The 23,868-nt window shown below is 41.4% G+C and overlaps 1 protein-coding gene, 1 long non-coding RNA gene and 1 pseudogene across 4 annotated transcripts in view; 2 read left to right on the forward strand and 1 right to left on the reverse strand.

The window, feature by feature from the left end:
- Window positions 1–7,859, forward strand: part of LOC132990183 (acetyl-coenzyme A synthetase, cytoplasmic-like) — a 26,844-nt gene extending 18,985 nt beyond the window's left edge. For all 3 annotated transcript variants that reach the window (XM_061058305.1, XM_061058306.1, XM_061058307.1), the window contains 11 exons: window positions 1,161–1,298; window positions 1,788–1,958; window positions 2,247–2,380; window positions 3,957–4,089; window positions 5,206–5,262; window positions 5,475–5,555; window positions 6,734–6,842; window positions 6,939–7,007; window positions 7,099–7,275; window positions 7,486–7,560; window positions 7,719–7,859. In XM_061058305.1, coding sequence (XP_060914288.1) covers window positions 1,161–1,298; window positions 1,788–1,958; window positions 2,247–2,380; window positions 3,957–4,089; window positions 5,206–5,262; window positions 5,475–5,555; window positions 6,734–6,842; window positions 6,939–7,007; window positions 7,099–7,275; window positions 7,486–7,560; window positions 7,719–7,846 — 1,272 coding nt within the window. In that variant the 3' untranslated portion in view covers window positions 7,847–7,859. The remainder of the gene's footprint in view (window positions 1–1,160; window positions 1,299–1,787; window positions 1,959–2,246; window positions 2,381–3,956; window positions 4,090–5,205; window positions 5,263–5,474; window positions 5,556–6,733; window positions 6,843–6,938; window positions 7,008–7,098; window positions 7,276–7,485; window positions 7,561–7,718) is intronic.
- Window positions 7,860–11,620: 3,761 nt separating this feature from the next.
- LOC132990201 (uncharacterized) lies at window positions 11,621–14,967 on the reverse strand. Its single transcript, XR_009675972.1, has 3 exons — window positions 14,873–14,967; window positions 14,264–14,412; window positions 11,621–11,736 (listed from the first exon to the last, which is right to left on the reverse strand). It is a non-coding gene; the product is annotated as an uncharacterized LOC132990201 (long non-coding RNA).
- A 457-nt stretch (window positions 14,968–15,424) lies between these two features.
- On the forward strand, window positions 15,425–22,641 carry LOC132989587 (galactose-specific lectin nattectin-like; annotated as a pseudogene).
- Window positions 22,642–23,868: the final 1,227 nt, after the last annotated feature.

Genomic DNA, 23,868 nt, shown 5'->3' on the forward strand with positions numbered 1-23,868 from the left:
CTTCTCCCTGATATCTGCTGTCGGACATTATTAAACATTTAGAGGAATAAAACAACATTTAAACTTGTTTTATAACGTTTTCAGCTTTCAGATAAAAAGGAGCAGTATGTAACTCTGACCTCTAGTGTGTAAAATGGGTACTGCAGTCTGAATTCATAACATCATAGAGAGCTGTCTCCCCCCCCCCTCCTCTCTAGAGTCCATGTTCACACAGGTCACCATGTGGTGGACTCTGAAGCTTCAGTGTTTATCCAGCTCTGCATGGGTCTGTAAACCTTTCTGTGTTCTAACCTCTCTCCATTTTTCAAAAGCATCTCCAATATTGATCCTAGTTTGAGCACGTTTCTGCTCGTGGAGCTTATTAGAAACATGCAGAGGCTTTTTAGGTCGGGTACAATCACTTCTATCTGAACCACTTCTCTTGCCCGCTTCCATCGCTGCAACACCTGTTGACCTGATAACTGCTCTCATATCTGGCAAACCGAGGGGCGTCCAAAACGGCCGTGTGGGGGTCGCCTTAAAAGCGCCTACCTTCTCTGGTCCAAACAAATCCAGAGCATTCAGGAGCAGAATCTAAAGTTAGAAGGAGGACATACTGCTTCTTTAATTTTCAAGAAAGTATTTTAATGAGTAAGTTTAAGGCCATCATCGACCACAGAACAAAGACGGGGAAGTCTCCTCTTGTGTCCTCAAACGTTTGTCGAACCGTCTGAATTCTCTGGAAATAAAATGTAAAGTGTGGAATTTGGTTTAACACTTTTTAACTCTTTGTGAATCTTCAGTAAAAACACCTCTTGCACACTTTCTACCTCTGACGTCTCTCCTCTTCAGTCGAGCCCCTCGTTAGATGTTGACCTGTGTGTTACTCCACATACATGTCCCCTGTTGTAATCCAGCGTTCTGTGTTTAGCATTCCTTTATTTTCTCTTGCTGTAAAATGTTTCAAATGTCCGACGATCTCCTTGGTGTGTCCGGGCATTAAAGTGGACATGCAGTCATACAATATGTAACTCTGACACCTAGTGTTGAAAAATAGGTACTGCAGCCTAAATTCTAAACATTACAGAGTGGTCTCCCCCTGCCCCCTCCTCCCTGCAGTCGATGCTCACGCAGTTCGTCTGCACGTCTTGTGTCTCGTTCCTGTGTTTTTTTCATCACAGGTGCCGTGGAACCCCGAGGTGGACTTGTGTTGGCACGATCTCGTCAGAGGAGCGTCGGACGAGTGTGAACCCGAGTGGTGCGAGTCTGAAGACCCGCTCTTCATCCTCTACACCAGCGGCTCCACCGGCAAACCAAAGGTAGAGTCTGAAAAAAAAAAGAGTCCTGTAGTGCATGCTAACACGTTGGAGAAAGGAGTAGAAGCACTGCTGAGTCTTTGCAGAAATCACAAACAAGTCTTTGACTTTGTTTGGGGATTTGGCGCCCCCTTGTGGCCAGAGGTATACACTGTGTTTAAAGCCCAGGAAATGCAGATTTTGCGATCCTAAAAAGTCTGTTTCTGGATCAGGTTGATGCAATAAAGTTTTTATTTGAGAAACCAGGATTAAAATTATCCATTGTAGAAAAAACACTAGTAGAGAGGATCACTCCCATGATTCCCCACCAGCCTCAAGGTCATCTTTTGTTATTGTTTTAATTGCGTTTAAACACCTGAGTCCGACTGTCACAGTACATTTATTTTCTCCTGTGCGATATGTTCTGCTGCTGCAACGCCACAAGTTCCCGGTTAGTGAACAGGAAGTTAACATATCTACCTGTTGACCTTCTCGTCTTTTGTCTTCCTGCAGGGCGTCCTCCACACAGTCAGCGGCTACATGCTCTACACCGCCTCCACCTTCAAACTGGTGTTCGACCACCAGCCTGACGACGTCTACTGGTGCACGGCGGACATCGGCTGGATCACCGGACACTCGTACATCACGTACGGACCGCTGGCTAACGGCGCCACCAGCGTCCTGGTGAGTGCATGGATCAATCTACATCCTGTTTCTGAATTTGGCCTCCGGGATAAATAACGTTTTCTAAGAAAAGTAATGTCATTTTTTTGGGGCAGGTCGATCACTAGATGAATAAAATTCCTATTTTGGTGACAGTTTTCCTCATTTTCAGCCTCGTCAATTTTCCATCTGACATCAAAACAAAAAAAAGATTGAAGCCTGAAATGGCGTTAAAATCTCTCTTTCTCCACTCTTTAGTGTTTTGTATTTACTGTCTGTTTGTTGTTTGTTTGTTTGTTTGTGTTTCAGTTCGAGGGCCTGCCTACTTACCCAGACGTGAGCCGCATGTGGGAGATAGTGGACAAATACAGCGTGACCAAGTTCTACACGGCTCCGACCGCCATCAGGCTGCTGATGAAGTACGGCAGCGAGCCGGTGCAGAAGTGAGTCGACGTCCGGTGACGATTCTGTTCATGGTTCAGTGATGTCACCCGATTAATCACAGAAATAGAACGCATCAGCTCATGCCGTGAGAGATGTGGCTGACGATCATGATAATTCAGGTTTTAAAACACAGACAGTGGCTGTCAATCATAGACGATATCCTCGTGATGGAAAATATAACCTACAAGTAGAAAATGAAGGAAGATCAGTTTGCCAAAGGCTGGGGAAAATGGTTAACATAACATCCTTCAACTAAAATATGATTGTTAGAGGGTCTACAAATGACATGTGAAAAGATTTTCTTTTCTTTTTACCCGGACCTTTGCTCTTGTTCTGTGAGATTTCTGAGGAGCTGTGCAGCGCAGAGTCACTCGCGGTGTTTTCCACAGTTTTCAGATAATGATATTTATTTACAGCAGCGCCACCTATTGGACATCATCCGGGTAACATACACTATTCAATGAGGTGAATGAGGATAAACAGCCAAAGATAGGTTTTAAATACAACAATATGGTGGCGGAAAAAAGCTCAACCGCGTGATTACAATGCAAGTTAAAGGGTTAACAAAACAGGGACATAAGCATCATACACAACAAATGTAGAAAAATGTAATCCTCATCCAACCAACAGGCTCAAAGTATCTGTGACACGTCTGTTGTTTGTATTTCATGTCATATGTTTAATATATGTCAAGACTTTATTTCTGTTAAAGGTGCACTATGTAGATTTGGTATAGAAATGTGAAAGTTAGAGAAGTGTACAGATTCTGTGGAATATGTCAATAACTCTCAACTCAACTTTATTTATATGGCACTTTAAACATAGTTGATCCAAAGTGCTGAACATTGCAGAAACAAAGCATTAGAAAGTAACAGACAAGAAGAACAACAATAAAAAAAGAAAAGAACAAGTGACAGTTAATTCCAGTGTAACACATAACAGAGCTCTGGGGTTTTTGTGCTTGATGGTGCATTAAAGGCAATTGAGTAAAAATATGTCTTAAGGTGAGTTTTAAAAACACCAATTATGTTAGAGAGACGGATGTCTGGGGATAAAGAGTTCCACAGTTTTGGTCCTGGCTAGGCACTGACAGAAGGTTTTGTGCTGATGACCTAAGATCTCTCAGCGGCTGATATGGGGACAGGGGTTCTGAGAGGTAGGCGGGGGGGCAAGTCCATTTAATGCTTTAAACACAGTCAGAAGTATTTTAAAATCAATCCTCAGCTTGACTCTAACTCTATACACAAACTGTCCTCAGAGGAAAATCTGGTCCCTGTAACTGTTTGAAGATAAAATGATACGCGATGTGTTAGGCTGGGGGGCCGGCAACAGTGAAACCGTAACTGTCCTGGTAGCTTTTCTAACTCCAAACAGAGTTCCAGGGACCCAATTTTCCTCTGAGGACAGTTTGTGTATTGAGTTCAGAAAATATAGCATAGAATTGTTTCACTTCTCCAACTTTCAAATTTCACCACCAAATCTACACAGTGCACCTTTAATGTTGTTTAATGTTAAAAGTAAAAATAAAAAAAACACAGACGAAAGTCCTGACCGCTCGTCTCGCTCTCTCTGCAGGTACAAAAGAGAGTCTCTGAAGGTTTTGGGGACGGTGGGAGAGCCGATCAACCCCGAGGCCTGGCAGTGGTATTACACGGTGGTGGGAGAGAAGAGGTGTCCGATCGTCGACACCTTCTGGCAGACGGAAACCGTGAGTGATCGTTGACAGACGGACGATAAATAAATCACACCTGGCACGCCGACAATTTACTTTACTGTCACTTTACTGTGAGCGAACATAGCATGTCGCCTGTCGCTTCCTCGGGGTCGCCCAGCATGAGGAAGCTACATAGTAGAGGAACAAACTCCCCAAAAAAGGCTTTAGTTTTCGAGATACCCCCTTTTTTCATAACTTGAACATGTCTAGTTTATGAAACAGATGGTTGTATAAAAATATTTTACTGCAAAATAACTTTTTTTTGGATGTTTTATGCATCTTACCAAAAAACGAAAATAGGTCAAATTAGGGCTTCTCCAAAAGGGACAGCTCTAGCCTTATCACATGTACCTCTGGGAATCAGAATCAGAATTTCACCACATTTGGAAAGGATGTTCACAGATAGTTATTAGTTACAATTAAGCAAAGTTTTTATCAATACCATTTTCAATTTTTGAATTTTTCACACTTAAACACACATGTAGTTTAGGCGGAAATTGAAACAAAAATTCAAAAGGTATGTATATCAAAGTCTGTCATTTTTTAAGTAAGGACACCAAACATTAAAATATGTCATTTGTATCTTCTTTAGACTGTTATCTCAACATAAAAGCAAGTTATTTGACTTTTCACTTGACCCTCTGCTGTCACCAGCCCCTAACAGGAAACTAGTGCAGCCAGGATTTCAGGGCGACCTGGTACAATGAGGCCCTATGGATGTGTATGTGGGAGGAGGTGGCCACAAACAATAGATTAAGATATTTGATTTTGATTTGATGTATGTTCCTGCAGCCGAGCGGCTCCTGAGAGTGAAGGTTGGCAAAGATTTAAAGAAAGCCCTACAGAGGTCAAGATTAAGTTAAAATATGTATGTATTAATAAGAAAATGAACCTGAGCTGTGAAGGAAGAGGAACAGAAACCTGGAGACGATTTCATCCAATAGAAGAGAAGACTCCCTTCTGGTCCTCTTTGTTCTCCATCAGCTGACTTTTTAGGAGCAGTGACTGCAGACTGTGTGGGCTGTGCTGCCCCCTGGTGGACGGAGAGTGTACCTACACCTGGTGGAGTATAAATGTTTTTCTAACTGGATGTTTTTTGTGTCCTTTCAGGGAGGACACGTGTTGACTCCTCTACCTGCAGCCACGCCCATGAAACCAGGATCTGCTGTGAGTGAATAAAGACCCCCCTCCACATTTATTTTAGGAGTTATTTTAAGTGATAACATGGGTGAAGTTTTGGAGCTCAAACATTTAACTGATCAAAACAAAGATCGTAACACAAAATGAAAAAAGCCGGGAAATGTTTTTTAAAAGCAGTCAGAGATAAGACAGTTTTAGAAGTGGAGACGATCGTCCTTGTGTTCTTTTCTGTCCTCCAGACGTTCCCGTTCTTTGGAGTGGTACCCGCCATCTTGAATGAGTCGGGAGAGGAGCTGGAGGGGCCGAGCGAAGGATACCTGGTTAGTCTTCTTCTACTTCATCTAATTCTTCTGTGTCTCCTTCTTGGTCTTCTGGTTCTTGGTCTCGTTTTTTTTCTAAGTCTCATCCTTCTTCTGTTCTTACTTGTCCTCCTCCTCCTCTTCCTCCTCCTCCTCCTCCTCTTCCTCCTCTTCCTCCTCTTTTTCCTCTTCCTCCTCCTCCTCCTCCTCCTCTTCCTCCTCCTCCTCCTCTTCCTCCTCTTTCTCCTCTTCCTCCTCCTCCTCCTCCTCTTCCTCCTCTTCCTCCTCTTCCTCCTCTTTCTCCTCTTCCTCCTCTTTCTCCTCTTTCTCCTCTTCCTCCTCCTCCTCCTCCTCTTCCTCCTCTTCCTCCTCTTTTTCCTCTTCCTCCTCCTCCTCCTCCTCTTCCTCCTCCTCTTCCTCCTCTTTCTCCTCTTCCTCCTCTTCCTCTTCCTCCTCTTTCTCCTCCTCCTCCTCTTCCTCTTCCTCCTCTTTCTCCTCTTCCTCCTCCTCCTCCTCTTCCTCCTCTTTCTCCTCTTCCTCCTCTTCCTCCTCTTCCTCCTCTTTCTCCTCTTCCTCCTCCTCCTCCTCTTCCTCCTCTTTCTCCTCCTCCTCCTCTTCCTCCTCTTTCTCCTCTTCCTCCTCCTCCTCCTCTTCCTCCTCTTTCTCCTCTTCCTCCTCCTCCTCCTCTTCCTCCTCTTTCTCCTCCTCCTCCTCTTCCTCCTCTTTCTCCTCTTCCTCCTCCTCTTCCTCCTCTTTCTCCTCTTCCTCCTCCTCCTCCTCCTCTTTCTCCTCTTTCTCCTCTTCCTCCTCCTCCTCCTCTTCCTCCTCTTTCTCCTCCTCCTCCTCTTCCTCCTCTTTCTCCTCTTCCTCCTCCTCCTCCTCTTCCTCCTCTTTCTCCTCCTCCTCCTCTTCCTCCTCTTTCTCCTCTTCCTCCTCTTCCTCCTCTTTCTCCTCCTCCTCCTCTTCCTCTTCCTCCTCCTCCTCTTCCTCCTCTTTCTCCTCCTCTTCCTCTTCCTCCTCTTTCTCCTCTTCCTCCTCTTCCTCCTCTTCCTCCTCTTTCTCCTCTTCCTCCTCCTCTTCCTCCTCTTCCTCCTCTTTCTCCTCTTTCTCCTCTTCCTCCTCCTCCTCTTCCTCCTCAACCTTTTTCTCTTCCTCATTACGATTAATCTTAATTTGCCGTTCTCTCCCCCCCCCCTCAGGTGTTCAAGCAGCCGTGGCCCGGCGTGATGAGGACGGTGTACGGTAACCATCAGAGGTTTGAAACCGTCTACTTCAAGAAGTTCCCGGGATACTACGTCACAGGAGACGGTGAGACCCAGTTTGATGAAACGCTGCTGACCTCTGGGAGAGAAATGATTCTTTTATTTACCTTTAAACTTTGTTTTTGTTTTATGTTCTTTGCAGGTTGCCGTAGAGACAAGGACGGCTACTATTGGATAACAGGGAGGATAGACGACATGTTGAATGTTTCAGGTGAGACGTAGAGCTGATGTAAATGAAGAGTTAGTCCCGCCTCCTGTGATTCAGGTCTGATTGGTTATCTCCCGCCCGTTTCCCCCTGCAGGTCACCTGTTGAGCACGGCGGAGGTGGAGTCGGCTCTGGGGGAGCACGAGGCCGTGGCCGAAGCCGCCGTGGTGGGACGACCTCATCCCGTGAAAGGAGAGAGTCTGTACTGCTTTGTGACGCTCACAGACGGAGTGAAGTACAACCGCACGCTGGAGGCAGAACTCAAGAAACAAGGTGAGGAAACATCTTCCTCCTGAGAGCTTTTCTTTACACATCCGACCCTCGATCACAACCTGCTGCATGTAAACAAACAAACGATCATAGTTTTCTGAACAGATCGTGCTCTAAAGATCTATTTTCTGCGTCACATCTATCAATACAAAGTGTTTCAGTGACCCCTCATGGAGGTCAGATTCTGATGTGACTTGTCTTCTGTGTTCTCAGTACGGGAGAAGATCGGCGCCATTGCAACACCAGACTTCATCCAGGAAGCTCCGGGACTCCCCAAGACCCGATCTGGTAAAAGTTGCTTAATGCCGGCCTTACACTTGATGATCTTAAAGTCACAGACACATGTCCACTGTCTGTTTGGGGCGATGTTTTGTGATCTGTGACGCCCCCCCCATGTTCCATATATACAAACACTGCTGTTACATCTGACCCTTGCCTCTCTGCAGGTAAGATCATGCGAAGGTTGCTCCGTAAAATCGCCTGTGACGAGCGAGACCTGGGCGACACCTCCACTCTGGCCGACTCCTCGGTGATCGAGCAGCTCTTCCTGAACAGATGCTGCACCGCCGTCTGACCGCCGCCTCTCACATCCTCGCAGTGAGGCGCCAAAACCCAGCCAGGGAGGATAAAGAGGAGGAGGAGGAGGAGGAGGAGGGGGAGGAATCTATGAACTTAGTCTTGTCCATGAAACAATCTTTAGCTCCTGATGTGCAGCAGAGACCCCGCTGTCCTTCTGAGTCAGAGGAGAGAGCAGCAGGTGGAGACACGTCTGCCTCTTCACTGAGACAACATATTTTAAACAACAACAAACAAAGTGTATGAATGAGTATGTTTATCATCCTGTTGGTGTGAATGTTTTCTAGAAGCTGACCGATTCTGCTGTTGTGAAAAAAACTAGAACAAGGCAGAGACGTGTGAGGGCGAGAGAGAGAGGGAGAGAGGGAGGAGCCAGAGAGGGAGGAGCCAGAGGTTGTTTCTGTGAGAGACCGTCCTGCAGGGGTTAGAACAGGGTAACACTTCATTTGAGTTTATTCCAGCGTTTTAGAAAATCTTTCACAGCATCGTCTTTCATGTACGAGGACATTCAGATATTTTTTAAACATCCAGATTTACTCATCAGGGGGTTAAATGACTTATAGACACAAAAAGATGATTTCAGATCCAAACAGAAACTGACTTTTTTAAGGAGGAAGCAGCCTTTAATGTTTCTCTTCAGAGCAGCCAGACTCCATTGATCAAATTCTGTTTCTTTAAGCATTGAGTAAAACGAACGACTCGCCGTTGAAGACGACAAACTCACTCAATACCACAGAAGAAGTCATCGATAAAACCACAAGAACAAACACAGACTCTCGTGTTCTGAGGGGTTAAATTTGTGTTTTTGTAAATGGAGTCTGGTGGCTTTAAAGAGAGCGATGAAGGACTCACTTGTAAAAAAAAAAAAAAAAAAAAAGATCGACAATGACAAAAAGAAGCTCTATTTCTATCGTGACCTTTTCTGTAATGTCTTCAGACCCTGACCTTCAATTTCCACATGATCTGTGCTCGCCGCGGTCTGTCAGCGCCAGCACTACGCCTCCGTTCGCTGCCACTGTAGTCGATGAGCGGTCCGTCTCCAGAGCGGGCCAGCGGCGCCACTACACTCTGCTCCATTTCAAACATTCTGAGTGTCTATTTTAAACGGAGCTCGCTGCAAGCGTGCGTCAAACTGGACAGAATATGACAACCCGGACAGGAAGTCAGATAAGGAACTGCACAGAGCGTCTGCTCAGTTTCACAATAAAACACAATATACAGACTCCTGATCGTATTTTTCAAAACTTTATTTTGACATTACGTCAAAACAGGCACCGAACAAACAAATCATCTTCAGAAAGACAAAGCAACATGTTGTTTGCACTACTTCTCCTGTGATGTGTGTACAGCTGATCAATGCTACACTCACGTTCCAGAAACAGATCCAGTGGGGCAGGGCGCTCGCCGTCCGACAGAGCAAAACTGTGGCGCCGACTAACTGCGGCGTGCACAGAGAATGTGGAAACTGGGAGTCAGAAGAATAACAGTGTGTTTCTCACATTAACGATAACGAGCACTCTGAGTCGACACACTCGCCCTTTTCTTTCATCTTCCGCAGCAAATTCAAATGTTTTTGTACCTTTGAGTCATTAAAGAGCTTCTAATTTGTAAAACAGGTTTAAAATAATGTCTGAAAATCCCTTTAAGGACGATAAAAACCGTCTTCAGTACTTCCTGCCACAGTGAGTCCTGTGTCAGTGCAGGACTAGAGTCCACTGGAATAAGGATGATCTGACATGTTACCTTTAGCTGCCCTGAAGTTAAGACAACAAGTCGTCTCCTCCCTCGCTCCATGCCATAGTACTGTTATGTACACTGATGATAATCTCAAACCCGAGAAGACAACGCCTCTTTATGTTCTACTTTCTGTTTTTGTCATTTTACTATAGATTTCAGCTGATCTTTGACGATTTAGGAATCATTTGGTGTTTCTATGTGTGTGTGTCTGCGTTCTTGGATATTCTTTCTCTTTTTTTCATTGGCCTGTTTTTTTCTGTCACTATGACGCTGTTTTCACACATGCTGCTCTCCTTTTCTAGAAATTGTCACACAGTCTGACCCTGAAATCTTCCTGAGTTGTTTATTCACACACGTCCCTCACAGCGTGAAGTTTTTACCCGTCAGACAGGAGAGGACGGGGGGGTGAGGGGGGGCGTCTCAGGACGTGATGTAGAAAAGACGAAGCAGAAATTTAAGATGGTGTACGACATCAGAAAAGCCTCACATTTTCCTTTGCTTTCTTTTTATCTCGTCAAAATCAGAGAATTACATAGAAATTAAAAGTGCTTTGAAATAGTTGTATTTGCCTCCTGTAGTAGTTTTTTTCTTACCACTTAAAGGAGCAGTATGTAACTCTGACCTCTAGTGTTTAAAATGAGTACTGCAGTCTAAATTCTAAACATCATAGAGAGCTGTCCCCCCCCCCCCTCCTCTCTAGAGTCCATGCTCACTCAGGTCACCATGTGGTGGACTCTGAAGCTTCAGTGTTTATCCAGCTCTGCATGGGTCTGTAAACCTTTCTGTGTTCTAACCTCTCTCCATTTTTCAAAAGCATCTCCAATATTGATCCTAGTTTGAGCACGTTTCTGCTCGTGGAGCTTATTAGAAACATGCAGAGGCTTTTTAGGTCGGGTACAATCACTTCTATCTGAACCACTTCTCTTGCCCGCTTCCATCACTGCAACACCTGTTGACCTGATAACTGCTCTCATATCTGACAAACAGATCACATTGTAAGGTTAATTGCATCTTGGGAAATGTAGTTAAACTACCCAAACCTTTGACTACCCTTTTTTTTTAAATTGGTGGTCCTGTGATTATTTGTGGCAGCAGGATATTGTAGGGAACATAAACTACAATGTATGATGTGTATGCTTTCACCCTGATGTGTTTTTAATTGTTTTTCGTCTAAAATGGCGCTCTATTGGCAGAGGAAAATGACGTACAAAAACTATTAAGCCATCACTGTTGCTGTATTTCTTTAAGGGATTTGTCGACTGTGAGAAAACTCACCAGACGTCTTCCATCCATAATGAAAGAGTAAATGTTTCCAGTCAGAATCAGCTGAGCTATGAGCGACTTTGACTTGATGGTGAGAATGTTTCTTCAGAGCGACACCGACTCAAAGCAGGACCTCTCACATCAGCTTTTCATTATTTAATCTTTATTTTTTTATTATTTGCTGTTGCTGTTTGTGTCTCAATGTGCCAACCTAAGGGACAGCCGGGGTGTATCAAGCTAATAATTGTATGCAATGTTATGATTAAAATAAGTTGCAGCTGTTTATTTGATTTAAAGCGTGTTTGTCGTGTATGAGATTTGTTTCTGTGTTTTTGTTTTAGTTTAATCTTTGTTTTAATTTCCCTGTTTGTGTCGACCTGTATGTAAACAGAGTAAAACAATACATGACTACTGCCTCATCCTCTGTCACGTCTTTCTTTCTTTAAGAAGAGTTTGAATATCGTTTTGCAGATAAATGAAATCCTTTGATGAATAAATGTTACCTGAAGGCCTCATTAGGCTTTTGACTGGGTGAGATGAAAAAACAACAACTCTACTTACTGTGTTTACAAAATGTTCAAAATCATCACAAGAATAGAGAGCTGGAGCTGAGGCGGGTTTTAAGCCTCTTGACAAACCGTTAAACCTCGCCCGGTGTAGTTGTACAGTTTGAGACGATCAACACACGAGCTAATCAGACCTATGCTGCTTTATTAACCAGGCTGTAAACATGTTAATTACTGCTGTAAAAAAAAAAAAAAAAGTATTTTTCAAAATGTTGTGTGTATGTGACTTCCTGTGCTTCTGCGGACAGCCTCAAGTGGACACTCGAAGAACTGAAGGATTTTACACTTCAGCAATGACTTCATTTTTCAACATCGGCGGTTGCTGCTGGAATAGATGGATAGATGAATGAAATTAAAATCATTAGAAGTATTTCAGTTAAAATGATTGTAAAATATAACAAAACTATATGAATGTGAAAATTAGAAGCTTCAATAAAATGTTATCCTCAGGAATTCACTGGAACACTTGTATCTTTATAATATGGTTGTTTTGATTGAGCAGTGATATACTAGCAGACTAGAACCTTGGCTGTAGTTTTCTTTACAAAGCCAGCTAAAAGTTTGGACCGGTGTTTGGGTTTAATTAGTGACCGTGTTAAATTGCGACTTTCAGCCCAATGTGTTTGTGGTTGTCGGAGTTACAACAGATTTTGCCTCCTTGTTAAGTCTGTCATTATATACATATTTAACATGTGTATTCATTGTGACACTGTCACAAAAAAAACTAAACTAAGGCGAATCGCAAGAACCACGTAGGCATTCGGCCGATTGTCACCACCAAATGGTCCGTCTGAATTTATGCTATTTTATCGCCACATTAAGCGGACAGGCTACATTTATCAGTAGATTATAGTCTCGGGTGAAGTTATCTGGTCAGTAGGAGTGCGGCTAACATTTATTGAATTAAGCTAGCTGGCAGTTGACGGCCAGCTACATGGATGCGCAAACGGCTGGTAGCCATGGTAACTAACGGCTGGTAGACATAGTAACTAACGGCTGGTAGACATGGTAACTAACGGCTGGTAGCCATGGTAACTAACGGCTGGTAGACATAGTAACTAACGGCTGGTAGACATGGTAACTAACGGCTGGTAGCCATGGTAACTAACGGCTGGTAGACATAGTAACTAACGGCTGGTAGACATGGTAACTAACGGCTGGTAGCCATGGTAACTAACGGCTGGTAGACATGGTAACTAACGGCTGGTAGACATGGTAACTAACGGCTGGTAGACATAGTAACTAACGGCTGGTAGCCATGGTAACTAACGGCTGGTAGACATGGTAACTAACGGCTGGTAGCCATGGTAACTAACGGCTGGTAGCCATGGTAACTAACGACTGGTAGCCATGGTAACTAACGGCTGGTAGACATGGTAACTAACGGCTGGTAGCCATGGTAACTAACGACTGGTAGCCATGGTAACTAACGACTGGTAGCCATGGTAACTAACGACTGGTAGACATGGTAACTAACGGCTGTATAAAAAAACTTGACCTCCACCAACTTGAATGCTGTTATTTGGACCAAATGTATTAAGTTTAATATTTCGGACCACAGTTCACTGGGACAAGGATCACGATGAAACCAGGGAAATGTCCGTGTTGGTTTGGGATTGGGAGAAATGCATACAATAATGTAGAAATAAATAAATAATTAAATAAATGCTGAAAACAAAACATCAATGAATAAATAATAAATACACTTTGTTAATGAAAAAGGCTATTTATATATTTTTACATGTATTTATTCATTTATTAACGGATTTCTACAGTTATATATGTATCAACATTTCCACATTAATTAAGTTATTAATTTATTTCCGTATTTTTACATTTACACATCTATTTATTTCTGTGTCCAGGTTAAGAGGAAAAGTATTTATGTAAATTTGCTTCTGTCTGTTTTTCAAAATTGACCAATCCTCCTTCAGTAATGTTAGGACGGCCCACTTAATTTACATATTTACTTTTCCTTGTACAACATGGACACAATAAATATATGAATATATTTATTTATATATTAATTTTTATATGAATTGTTGCATTTATTTATATATATATATTCATTTATATATTTATTTATATATTTATGGATGCATTTATTTAATTATTCATTTATTTATACATTATTGTATGCATTTCTCCCAACATTTATTTATTTATTTATTCATTTATTTATTTATTTATACTTAAGTCATTTTTTGTCCCTCAGGTGGCGGGAATTTCAGTTAAAAACTTTAGTAAAAATGGCGGCGGGACAAGGAAACAGTCTTTGGCTACAGGTGGATACAGCATTTCAACACTACTTCTTCACACTCTGATCTATGGATGACAACAACGGACTTTGAGGACTTCATGACAAGAAAGGAGCAACTTTAAAGGTAAGGAGTTTGTGTTTGGTGTGTTTTATAAGTAGATGGTTTCCTCTGATGGTCTTGCTCTCTCTGACTCCTCTGTTTGTGATGCTAACCATTAGCTTGTATCTCTCATTAAATGTATTGTATTTTTCTTAATTCTTGAACTGAATATAACTGGCATGATGGGTAGGCGTACTAGTTGTGTCAATATGCTTAAAAATTAAATATTAATGAAGGAGTAATGTTAGGATCTTTGGCTTTGTGGGTTAATGAATTCAGAAAAACTCTTTAATGTTTGGTCTTTTTATGCCTTTATTTTAGTAATAGTACAATATAGAGTAAGAAATTGGAGAGAGAGTGTGGAAGGAGCCACATGTCGGAATCAAACCCAGGCTGCCCGCTTGGAGGACTATGTCTGTATGTTGCTCGTGCACTACCAGCGCCCTGGTCATTGTATTTCTAACTGTTCATCCTGTGTGTGTTCCTCACCTTTACTGCATCATGACCACCAATATGATTATGTAATTAGTATGTAAGCGTGTTTGGCCGGACACTCTTTCAGTCAGCTTGTTGAGGAATCCATTTCTGTCAGGGCTGTGGATGGGGACCAGGTAACCACCAGTCTTGATGCAGGCATGCTAATGTGGAAGAAAAAAAAGAGAATCAAAGACTCACTTAATATAGGACAGGAGGAACTAAGAAATAAGTTAAAGTAGGAGACAAAAACATATAGACAAAAGGAATCTTTTTGCAAACATATGGATGTCAAGAATGTGATGGAAAAAATGCTACAAATGCGTTTCATAGATAAGTCTCCAAAATGACAAAAAATATTGAATCAAAACCTTTCTCAATCTTTATTAACAAAAATGTTTGAGTTGAAACTTATTCAAGGTCTAATTTCTTGTGTGTACACTTCATGGGTTACCCAACAAACTGATGACTTAGCCTCTGTGTTAGTTTAATATTCTCTCAGTATTTTACTAGGGATACTCCCAGCCACCTAATGTCCTACTCAATGAAACGGAAATTTAAATTCTGTTTTACCTACTAGAAAAAAAAGAAAGGAAAAAGAGAGTCTTGTAGAGTTAAACTTACAGTCTCTGAAATGAGCAGTCCGCTGATCAAACTCAGGAAGAAAACCACGTGAAACCTTGATGCCATCATCTGTGGAAAGACGGGACTCGTAATAACTCATGTTAGAAAATAAGAGCAGGTGTACACAGGGGCATTTTCTGCATTTTGAAACGTTTCTAATCCAAAGGCATTATTTGTGGATCAGTCTGAAAGTCTGAGGGATCCTCCGATGACTCCTATCCTACTTGCTGATTTTTCGCAGCTTTTTTTTCTGATATCTTCCGTATTTGAAATATATATTTTTTAACTACATATTATATCAAAAGAATAGTTTTAAATACTTAGATATGAGAAAAACCCTGTCAGATTTGGAAAAATCTGAGGTGGCTCCAGCCCCCCAGTCTGGGTATAAATACATTTTACATTTAATGTGCTAAAAGTTTGACGGAAAAGAAAACAAATTCCCAAAATCATGTGCGTTTGAATTGCCCTTAAATGAACATAAGTACAGGTAAATTAAGAATAGACTTAGAAGACATTACATGGAACATTACCTTTAGCTGTAGTGACGATATGCAGTGGCAGAGCAGGAGTGTTCAGATTTCAGGTACGACTGGATCAGGTGTTTCATACCCTTAACTACTTTAGGCTCAGGAATGTGAAACATGCTTCCCCCCAGGTGATTAAGAGGAAAGGAGTTGAAACTTCAGTACATTGTTGGGTTTTGGTATTTGTTGTTGTTATTTTTTACCTGTTTGTCTTGTTAGTTATGTCAGATGGCCAAAAAAGAAGAAATATATGAACTCCTCTCTCTCTGTGAAGAACAGCTGTGTGAATCATTTTGGACACAGATTAGACCTGGGTGGGCTGCCTAACTTTGTTTACTGACTGTGTTTGCACAGTGTCCTTTTTTTATCCATACACGATCGTCATCTAAAATCTTGTACGGAATACAAACGACCCCCTTGAGCAGCGTCTGATACAGGCTCTCTGTAGGTAAACAAAGAGAGAAGTTTGCTGTTACATGCCTCCTTGGATGGAGATAGAGTAGAGATTCAGGCTCTACTACTTACACTACAACTATTTCTCTTATTGTGTGCAACAAAAGTGTTTTATTATTTATACACATTCCTGGTGTTTGGTGTTAAGTCTCAGTGAAAAGGAGGCGGCATTAAAGTAGTGCAGAAATGTACAAATAGGAAGACATTTCAGTGTTTTAAAATAGATTTTTGTATAATTTTCGCAGACTTTCACACAGAAATGAGTCATAAAGAATTTATAATTGCATTGTGTATGGTTACTTTGAACGGAGAAGCAGCGTTTGAAACACTCTCACCTCGTCTACATCCTGCAGGGATCAGCTGGTGGCTACGCAATGGCCTGCTAACGCTACAACCTGCTGTAGTCTGTTGCTCTAAACTGTTCAATTAAAAGTCTGATTGGTGTAGGCCTATATACCGTAAAACCTGGAAAACTAGTAATTAAGACGCTGTCTGTTTTGGAAGTCTCTTAGAAATAGAAAAGGTTTAAACTGTGACGATTTCCATAGCGACCACCTTTTCTTTAAATGCACCATAGTGACCTCATGACGGAAAAAAATAAGTTCAATAGTGGCGCTGCCAGCCTGCTCCGCATTGCCATGTTACAAACAGCTTGCAATACACAAAGACAAGGGGTGAATTTTCAATTTCATCAGGTTGGGTGCATCGTGTGATGGTGGCGGCTGCACTTGTCGTAATTACGGTGCATTTGTCAGCATTTTATAGGGGTGTATTGGTCGCACCGGTATTTAAGACGCAGCCAAGTTTTTTTAATGGAAAAATCTCATAATTGCATCTTATGCACTGGATATTACGTTACATATTTGACTTTATATCTTTTGAACATGCAATAATGTTAAGATATATCTGTAATCATGTCGGCCATCAGGAGCAGGAAATTATCAGTTATCAGCACCCACTGAATAAAATTAATTTCATGCATCCCTAGTGTGGATTAAGTCCGTATAGTTACTGTTGGAACAGTTTGTGTTTGACAAGGAGGAAAGTGAATGTTTGCTGACTGTCTGCTAGAGATGATGACCGGGACATTTGACATGTGTTTATACTTTTCTTTTAAAAGCTATGCACACCCACTTGATGCGCATAAATGCATGCCAAGTTCTGCACAACGACATCAGATGTTATCATAACAGGGCAGAATATTCTGTCAACATCAGCAGCAAAATACATTTTTATTTGTAGAGGCTTTTCAAAACACTGTCCTATGTAGGTGGAAGCAGTAAATTAGTAATGCCTGGTGGGAATTTGAGTCATTCTGGGTTATCTTTTTTGTTTGTGTGTTTCTAAAGCCGTTTTCACATATGCACTCTGGAAAATATCTAGATAATTTCGGGAGGACTGCTCCGGATATTCTCCTGACCTGGCTGTTCACATATGCTCCTCACAGCAGGAGACTATCCCTGTCAGAGATAGAGACCCCTGTCTCTCTTACCTCAGGAGACGGGGGGATCTCCTGAGGTAAGACTTGACGTAACAATACAACGTGGAAGTAGCGGATGAAGCAACAGAGCCCGCTACACAACACTATAATGAGAATATTTCCCTTTATATCTATGCCACTTGTAGTCTAACGGAATGACAATATCAACAAATGAGCAGAGAACAACATACTGGAGAACAGAAAACATAATGCAGCCGTTTTATTACGTGCACAGAGATCGTAGTGCTCTATGCACCATGTAACAGTATAGAAAACGTCACTCCCCCTCCTACTGGTTGGAGGTGAATTCTCCGGAGAATATCCTGCTGCGTTCTCACATCAGCTCACTCGGACTTGCTGTGAAAAAATACTGAAAGTCTGGCAGGATAAACTCTGGGTGAAGTCCGAGTGAAAAAACACAGATCTCCTGATAACAGAATTCTGTTAGTGTGAAAGCCCTAACTGAGAACAAAGCCATTTATTGAAAACTTGAAAACAGTTAGACATCAGAAACCTCCGGGGGATGTGGCTCAGTTGGTAGAGTCGTCGCCTCCTTGGGCAAGACACTTAACCCGGTGTATGGTTGCGGTGTATGAATGGGATTAGTTACATAGCGACCACTACCATCAGTGTGTGAACGGGTGTATTTGACCGATTGCCAAAACTGGTGTCTTTTTCATGACTTCTTTCAGAGTAAGAGTCCCACAAGTTTTACTGCCGATGTAAACTAGCTCTAAGCTAACTTTGCTACAATGCATTAAATGGCAACATTTATGTTTAATATTGTACATGGTCCCTTTACAAATGAATGCCACTAAAACAGATCAGAGTTTATCCAACAGGTGACTTCCCCTGCCCAATAAACCTCTTCTCTGAATCAGTAGTTAGGTGTATTAGATGCCAGCATTAAATAGGTACGACACAACATAAAAACTGGTTACTGTCATCCATTCATGCAACATTATCTGCTGATCAGCCAATGATTGACAACAGGGATGTTTGTTCCTACTGGTTCTGACTGGTTGGTTCAATTCAATTTTCTAACGAATTCTTATCATTAGAAGTTGAAGTGAGGAGTAAGTGTATGATAACAGTTACCACCCTGTTATTTGCCCCATCACATGCTAAAACCAAGGGATAAAAAAAAGACTGTTGTTTTTATATTGTATTAAGGAATGGTTAAATATTGATTCAAGGCTGTGGCCGTGTACGTAAAAAAAGGAATCCTACACTGTATCATGTGGTCACTCGGATAAATAAACCAAACTTTTAACAATTAAAGGAGTTAGCCGTGTTAGTTACAATATACAGCAAGTGAGCGAGCTAACAATAATATATGAAATGAGAATTGTTTTTGTAGTAAATTCCGCCATTGTAGTCTCACTCATCATATCACTGTGGATTTCTTACACTTTGTTTATTCCACAGGGGAAACGTGCAGATAAAGAAGGTAACTATTCCTCATTAAGTTCGGTGTATTTGGTTCCCTTGCTCATCTTTATCTGGACTCTCGGGGGTTGATAGGCACTTGGGCTGGACAAGATGGGGGCAGCAGTAGTTCAGTTTGTTGGGACTTGGGTTGGGAACCGGAGGGTCAGCGGCTCAAGTCCCGGTGCGGACCACAAACACAGAAGTTGTTCTGGCAGCTGGAGAGGTGCCAGGGCACATTCTGAGTACTGCTGAGGTGCCCTTGAGCAAAGCACTGAACCCCAACCCGCCCTGGTGCGCTCCCTGTGTAGCAGCCCCACTCTGACATCTCTCCACTAATGCATGTTGACAGGTCCTGTTTGTGCATGTGTGTAAATGTGAGGAGCATGTCTCTCAATAACAGTATAAACAAGAAAATCCCTCAGGGATTAATAAAGTATAAAAATAAAAAAAACATTAAATATGGACCAAAACTCATATATCGATATTGTTTAGCTAACGCGATATATGTCCTTAATAAACTGATAGTTGCACAAGGTCATGTAATTAATTTTCTGGATAACAAAATAAACACAGTTGTGTGTTTTGTTATCCATTTGTTTTTTTTGAGTTTGGCTCTGAAACAGAGAGAGGAGGAGCGGCATTTGTTCAACTCCTCAGAATCACCTTTACGTGCTTCTAATCAACATGAGGAGCGTTTCACTCTTTTCTGTCTGATGAATTGATTACTGTATTAGAGAGCTTTGTTCACCTCCAGGAAGATATGTTCATTATCATATAAATCAATAATGAAAATAACTTTTATTTGTGGCTGCTTTATTACTGTTGTTTTAATCTACAATTGTTTTGTAGGTGATTGTGATGGACCCTGCCCATCTGGTTGGACACACATTTTGACACCCGCTGTTTCCTGTTCCAGCTCGATGAAAAGGAGTGGTCAGATGCAGAGGTAGTACAGTTTCAGCTTCATGAAAGATGTTCTAAAAAAAGTTGCACCAATATGAATCATGCAGTCAGAGAAACCTTCATTTTATGAATCTTTAAAGTCAGGTTTGGTCATTTCCTCCAGATCCACTTTTTAAGACTTTGGTGTAAATTGTCTTTAGGTCCTGACAGAAATTAATAACTCATGTTCTCTGAAAAAGGAACAAAGAAAATCCATCATCTGTATCAGTTTGTAAGTCTGTAAAAACTTCAACCAATGTCTGCTACGAGGTACCAATCTGATGAACCAATCACACGCCTCCCTGTCTCCCTGCTCGCTCTCTACCCCATGCATGCTCTAGCCCACACTCAGAGCGAGTCAGCGATGACTTTAGGAGTTTATACTGTGAGTTTGCAGTTGTGATTAGTGAAATAGTCAGTCTTTATGATAAAGTCTAGTGTTTACTTAGCGCTGAATGAGACGACGTAGTTTTGACAAAATGCAAGGGATGAGCTGAGGTCCGCTTCTGGAGTGACGGCGTTCATGCATGTAAGTGAGAGGTTTGTGTTTTGAGGGAGCAGAGAGGGGAGGGGGTGGGTGTAGATGGAGCACAGAGGGGGTGGGTGTAGATGGAGCACAGAGGGAATGCTACTTTCAAAATCATGCTAGCTTTCAAAAATTACCAACCCTGCCTTTAGTTGAATTGCACCTAAAATTCAATCAATTGCAAAAATAGTTTGTTCATGTAGCAACCAGTCAAAGTTATGTTAGACACTACAAAAAAAGCAAGTGTGTAGACCATAGACTGTATAAAAATTATGACATGAAGGCTTCTAAAAAAGTGAAACCAAAACCAGAGAGCAGCAGGAGAACTAAAGAGGTATTCAACCTGATCAGATTTAAGTAGTTTTTAATTAACACTTAATAAGGTAGAGAATGGAGTACATTTAAAATGTAGAGATTTGAAATAGCTAACTTGAAATAGCTTTATTCAATAAGTCTACCTATTAATTAAAGAAACATATCAATAACATTGGATTCTTTTGCTTGGGGCTGAATATCTCTAGTGAGAATTCTGACTTTGAAGTTGGTACATTCATGGGAGTAAACGTAGTGATTTTAAGGAACTCTTAACAGTCTTTGCACCTTTTCGTCTTTGACAGCGTCACTGTACTCTCATTGACGGAAACCTGGCTTCAATCCAATCGTCAGGCGAGTACACCTTCCTCAGAGACCTGATTCACAAAGCGACCCACACCCATAAAGAAGTCTGGGTCGGAGGCTATGATTCTCCAAAGGTAAGTGTTTTATCTAAAATATATATATATCTAATATATTCTCTTTTAATCAACAGTTATGTTAAGTAGTCATGCATAATCATATGTATCTTAATAAACTGAAACTGTGCCTCAGGGTAAAAATACACTGAACAGAGCACACAGGAAGGAACCCTCAGGGTGTAAAGAAAGTTGGTCTCCAGGTCCGGTCTCTGAAGAATACTTTGCAAACTTTAAGGACTACAATTAGAACATGAAGAAAACTGCTAGATTTAGAACTTCATTATGTTGCGGCTTTATTGGGATCGGACGTAGGTTTCATCTGGCCCTCACCTGGGTCCGAATTCATACAAAAAGTCACTACATTATCCAATTGTCATTTCATATTCTAACCTGTTAAAACCTCTTTCAGAACAACGTGTGGCTGTGGAGTGATGGTTCTCAGTTTGAGTTCAATGGCTGGGGAAAAGGAGAGCCTAACGACCACTGGGGGGAAGGATGTATGGAGATGAACTTCAGAGGTACAAATTAAGTATCTAAACGTTCTAGCTGTATGAAGCCAAACCATTTTTATTTTTTATTTTTTATTTTAGTATGTTAGTAAGAGCAATATATTTAATAAAATGATTTATTTAAAAAAAAGCTTGAAATTAATACTATAATTAGTCTAGAATTAAAATCAAATCAAACAGTTACAGGCATTGGGTGGTTAAAAAGTCTATTCCTGAAGTGTCCAAAAGGGATAAAAGTGCTCAATTTCAGGTAAAGTTGTAAAATATTCCTATAGTTTGCTGCACTAACGCTAAAAGCAGTTTTCCCAAGGTCAGTCCTGGTATGAGGAACCTGGAGAACCAGTCTCACATGTGCAAGTTAAAAATGGAGCAGGGTTCAGATGCAATAAGGTGGTGATATATGATGGTAGCTTTCCGGTAACTGCTTTATAGATGAATAGATGCCAGTGGTTATTGCGTCTTTCAGTAAGAGAGGGCCAACCAGCTTTATCAAGCAAAGTACAGTAGTGAGTCTTATAACTATCAGCGGTAATAAATCTAAGTGCAGAATGATAAACAGCATTCAAGGGCTTTAGCGTAGTGGTAGAGGCATGTCTATGGACCACATCACCGTAATCCATAACTGAAAGAAAAAAGGATGATGTAATAACGTTTGTATGTCCTGCTTTATTTGCAGGTCAAGAATGATTAGTTACATGGTGTAAACATTTTTTATTAGTGCCTTCTCTGTCGCATCTTTTGAACTCTATAGAAAACCTACTTTGGTATTCAGGTCAGAAAAATGACATTTTGTTATTGAGTTTAAGGCAACCTTACTTTGCTTCAAGCATTTTGTTTTCTCATGATAACTATTGAAAATAAGAACGGACTTGATGAACAGGCCCTGATGTGATTTTTTTGTTTGTTTCAACTTGTGTCTACAGGACGCGATTACGTCAACGATGCAAAGTGTAACAAGAAGAAATCTTTTGTTTGTGCCATGACGCCATAACAATCCATCTGCTTTCATGATGATATCAAACCCCACTGATGTCTTCCATCAGGATGTCAAGCCTCGATGACATCACTCCTGGAAAATATTAAACTTTTCTTCCATTAATAACCTCAAACTCTTTGTAAGACGTTTCTTGGAAAGCTAATTAAAATGTCTCTGTGTTTCCATGGAAACTTGTTTGTCTTTTTGATTAAATACTCACTATTGGGTCCCTTGTAAACCCAGTATGAACTAAATTTTAAAAGTTATCACAACACATTTGGGGCGGCTGACAGCCTAGCGGGTTATTTTGCACGTCCCATATATGGAGGCTATAATCCTTTTCGCAACAACCGTAGCTCTGAATCCAACCTCTCCCCTTTGCCGAACTTAATTTATTTATGGTATGAGCAGGATCGGCAGAGTCATGATAATTGAGTGATGATGATAATTGTAACACTTGAAGCCAAGTTCTAATAGCAGAAGAAGATATCATAATAATATGGGGGGTGGGGTCTGATAATGTTATTGTAGCATTTGGAGTTGAGCAGCTCAACATTAAAATGTATAGTTCTATGATAATAAAATGAAGACTTGTATTAATAGTTGTTGGAGTCTAGTAGTCCACAGCAGCAGGCCATCTAAGCAATGATCCAGAAGAACCTAAAAACCTTTGGGAAAACATGGTCTGTCAAGTTACATGCATTACTATAACAGTGGGGGAGAGACAGCTTGGTGTGCCATGCTCCCTGCAGTCCGAGCCTATAGCAACATAACTAGGAGCTGGTTGAAGCCTGAGCCAGCCTTTATCAAATAGTGAAAGTTTTAAGCCTACTATTAAAACTTGAGCAGGTGTCTGCTCCTGTACCCTGACTGGTAGGTGATTCCAAAAGATTGTACTGATAATTGAAGGCTCTACTTCCTATTATACTTTCAGAGACTTTAGTGGCAAAAGCAGGCCTTTGTTAAAGGTCACAAATTATCCTCCTTTTCAGCCAGTTTGTGTCAGAGCTCCTCAAAACATGTCTGTGAAGTTTCTTGTTATAAATCCTGTATTTGGGCATGCCTATAAACTCCGGCTGTGAACAGGCTTTTTCTGTGTCTGTAGCTTAAAATGCAAGTTAGCTGTGTCTGACCACAGCCCTCTCTGGAAGGGCTTGGGTGGTTTAGGCTTTCTCGCTCCATGGCCAATCATTTACGGTGAGAAGGCAGACAGACACCTCGCTGTGGAAGTGTCACCCACCTGCGGGAGGGTTTGCTGTCCTTCATGATGTCACAAAGGCTGAAACCCTGAGCATGGTTCCCTTATATGGTCGTAGTACAACACATGCATAGCTCTGCGTAATTATGAAGCGTCCTTAGTTTACAATACAGGCGGACTCGAGGAGAAAAATAATAAAAAACGTGTCCATACATCGGAG

This window comes from Labrus mixtus, chromosome 15 (assembly GCF_963584025.1).
Source record: "Labrus mixtus chromosome 15, fLabMix1.1, whole genome shotgun sequence".
Taxonomy (NCBI): domain Eukaryota; kingdom Metazoa; phylum Chordata; class Actinopteri; order Labriformes; family Labridae; genus Labrus; species Labrus mixtus.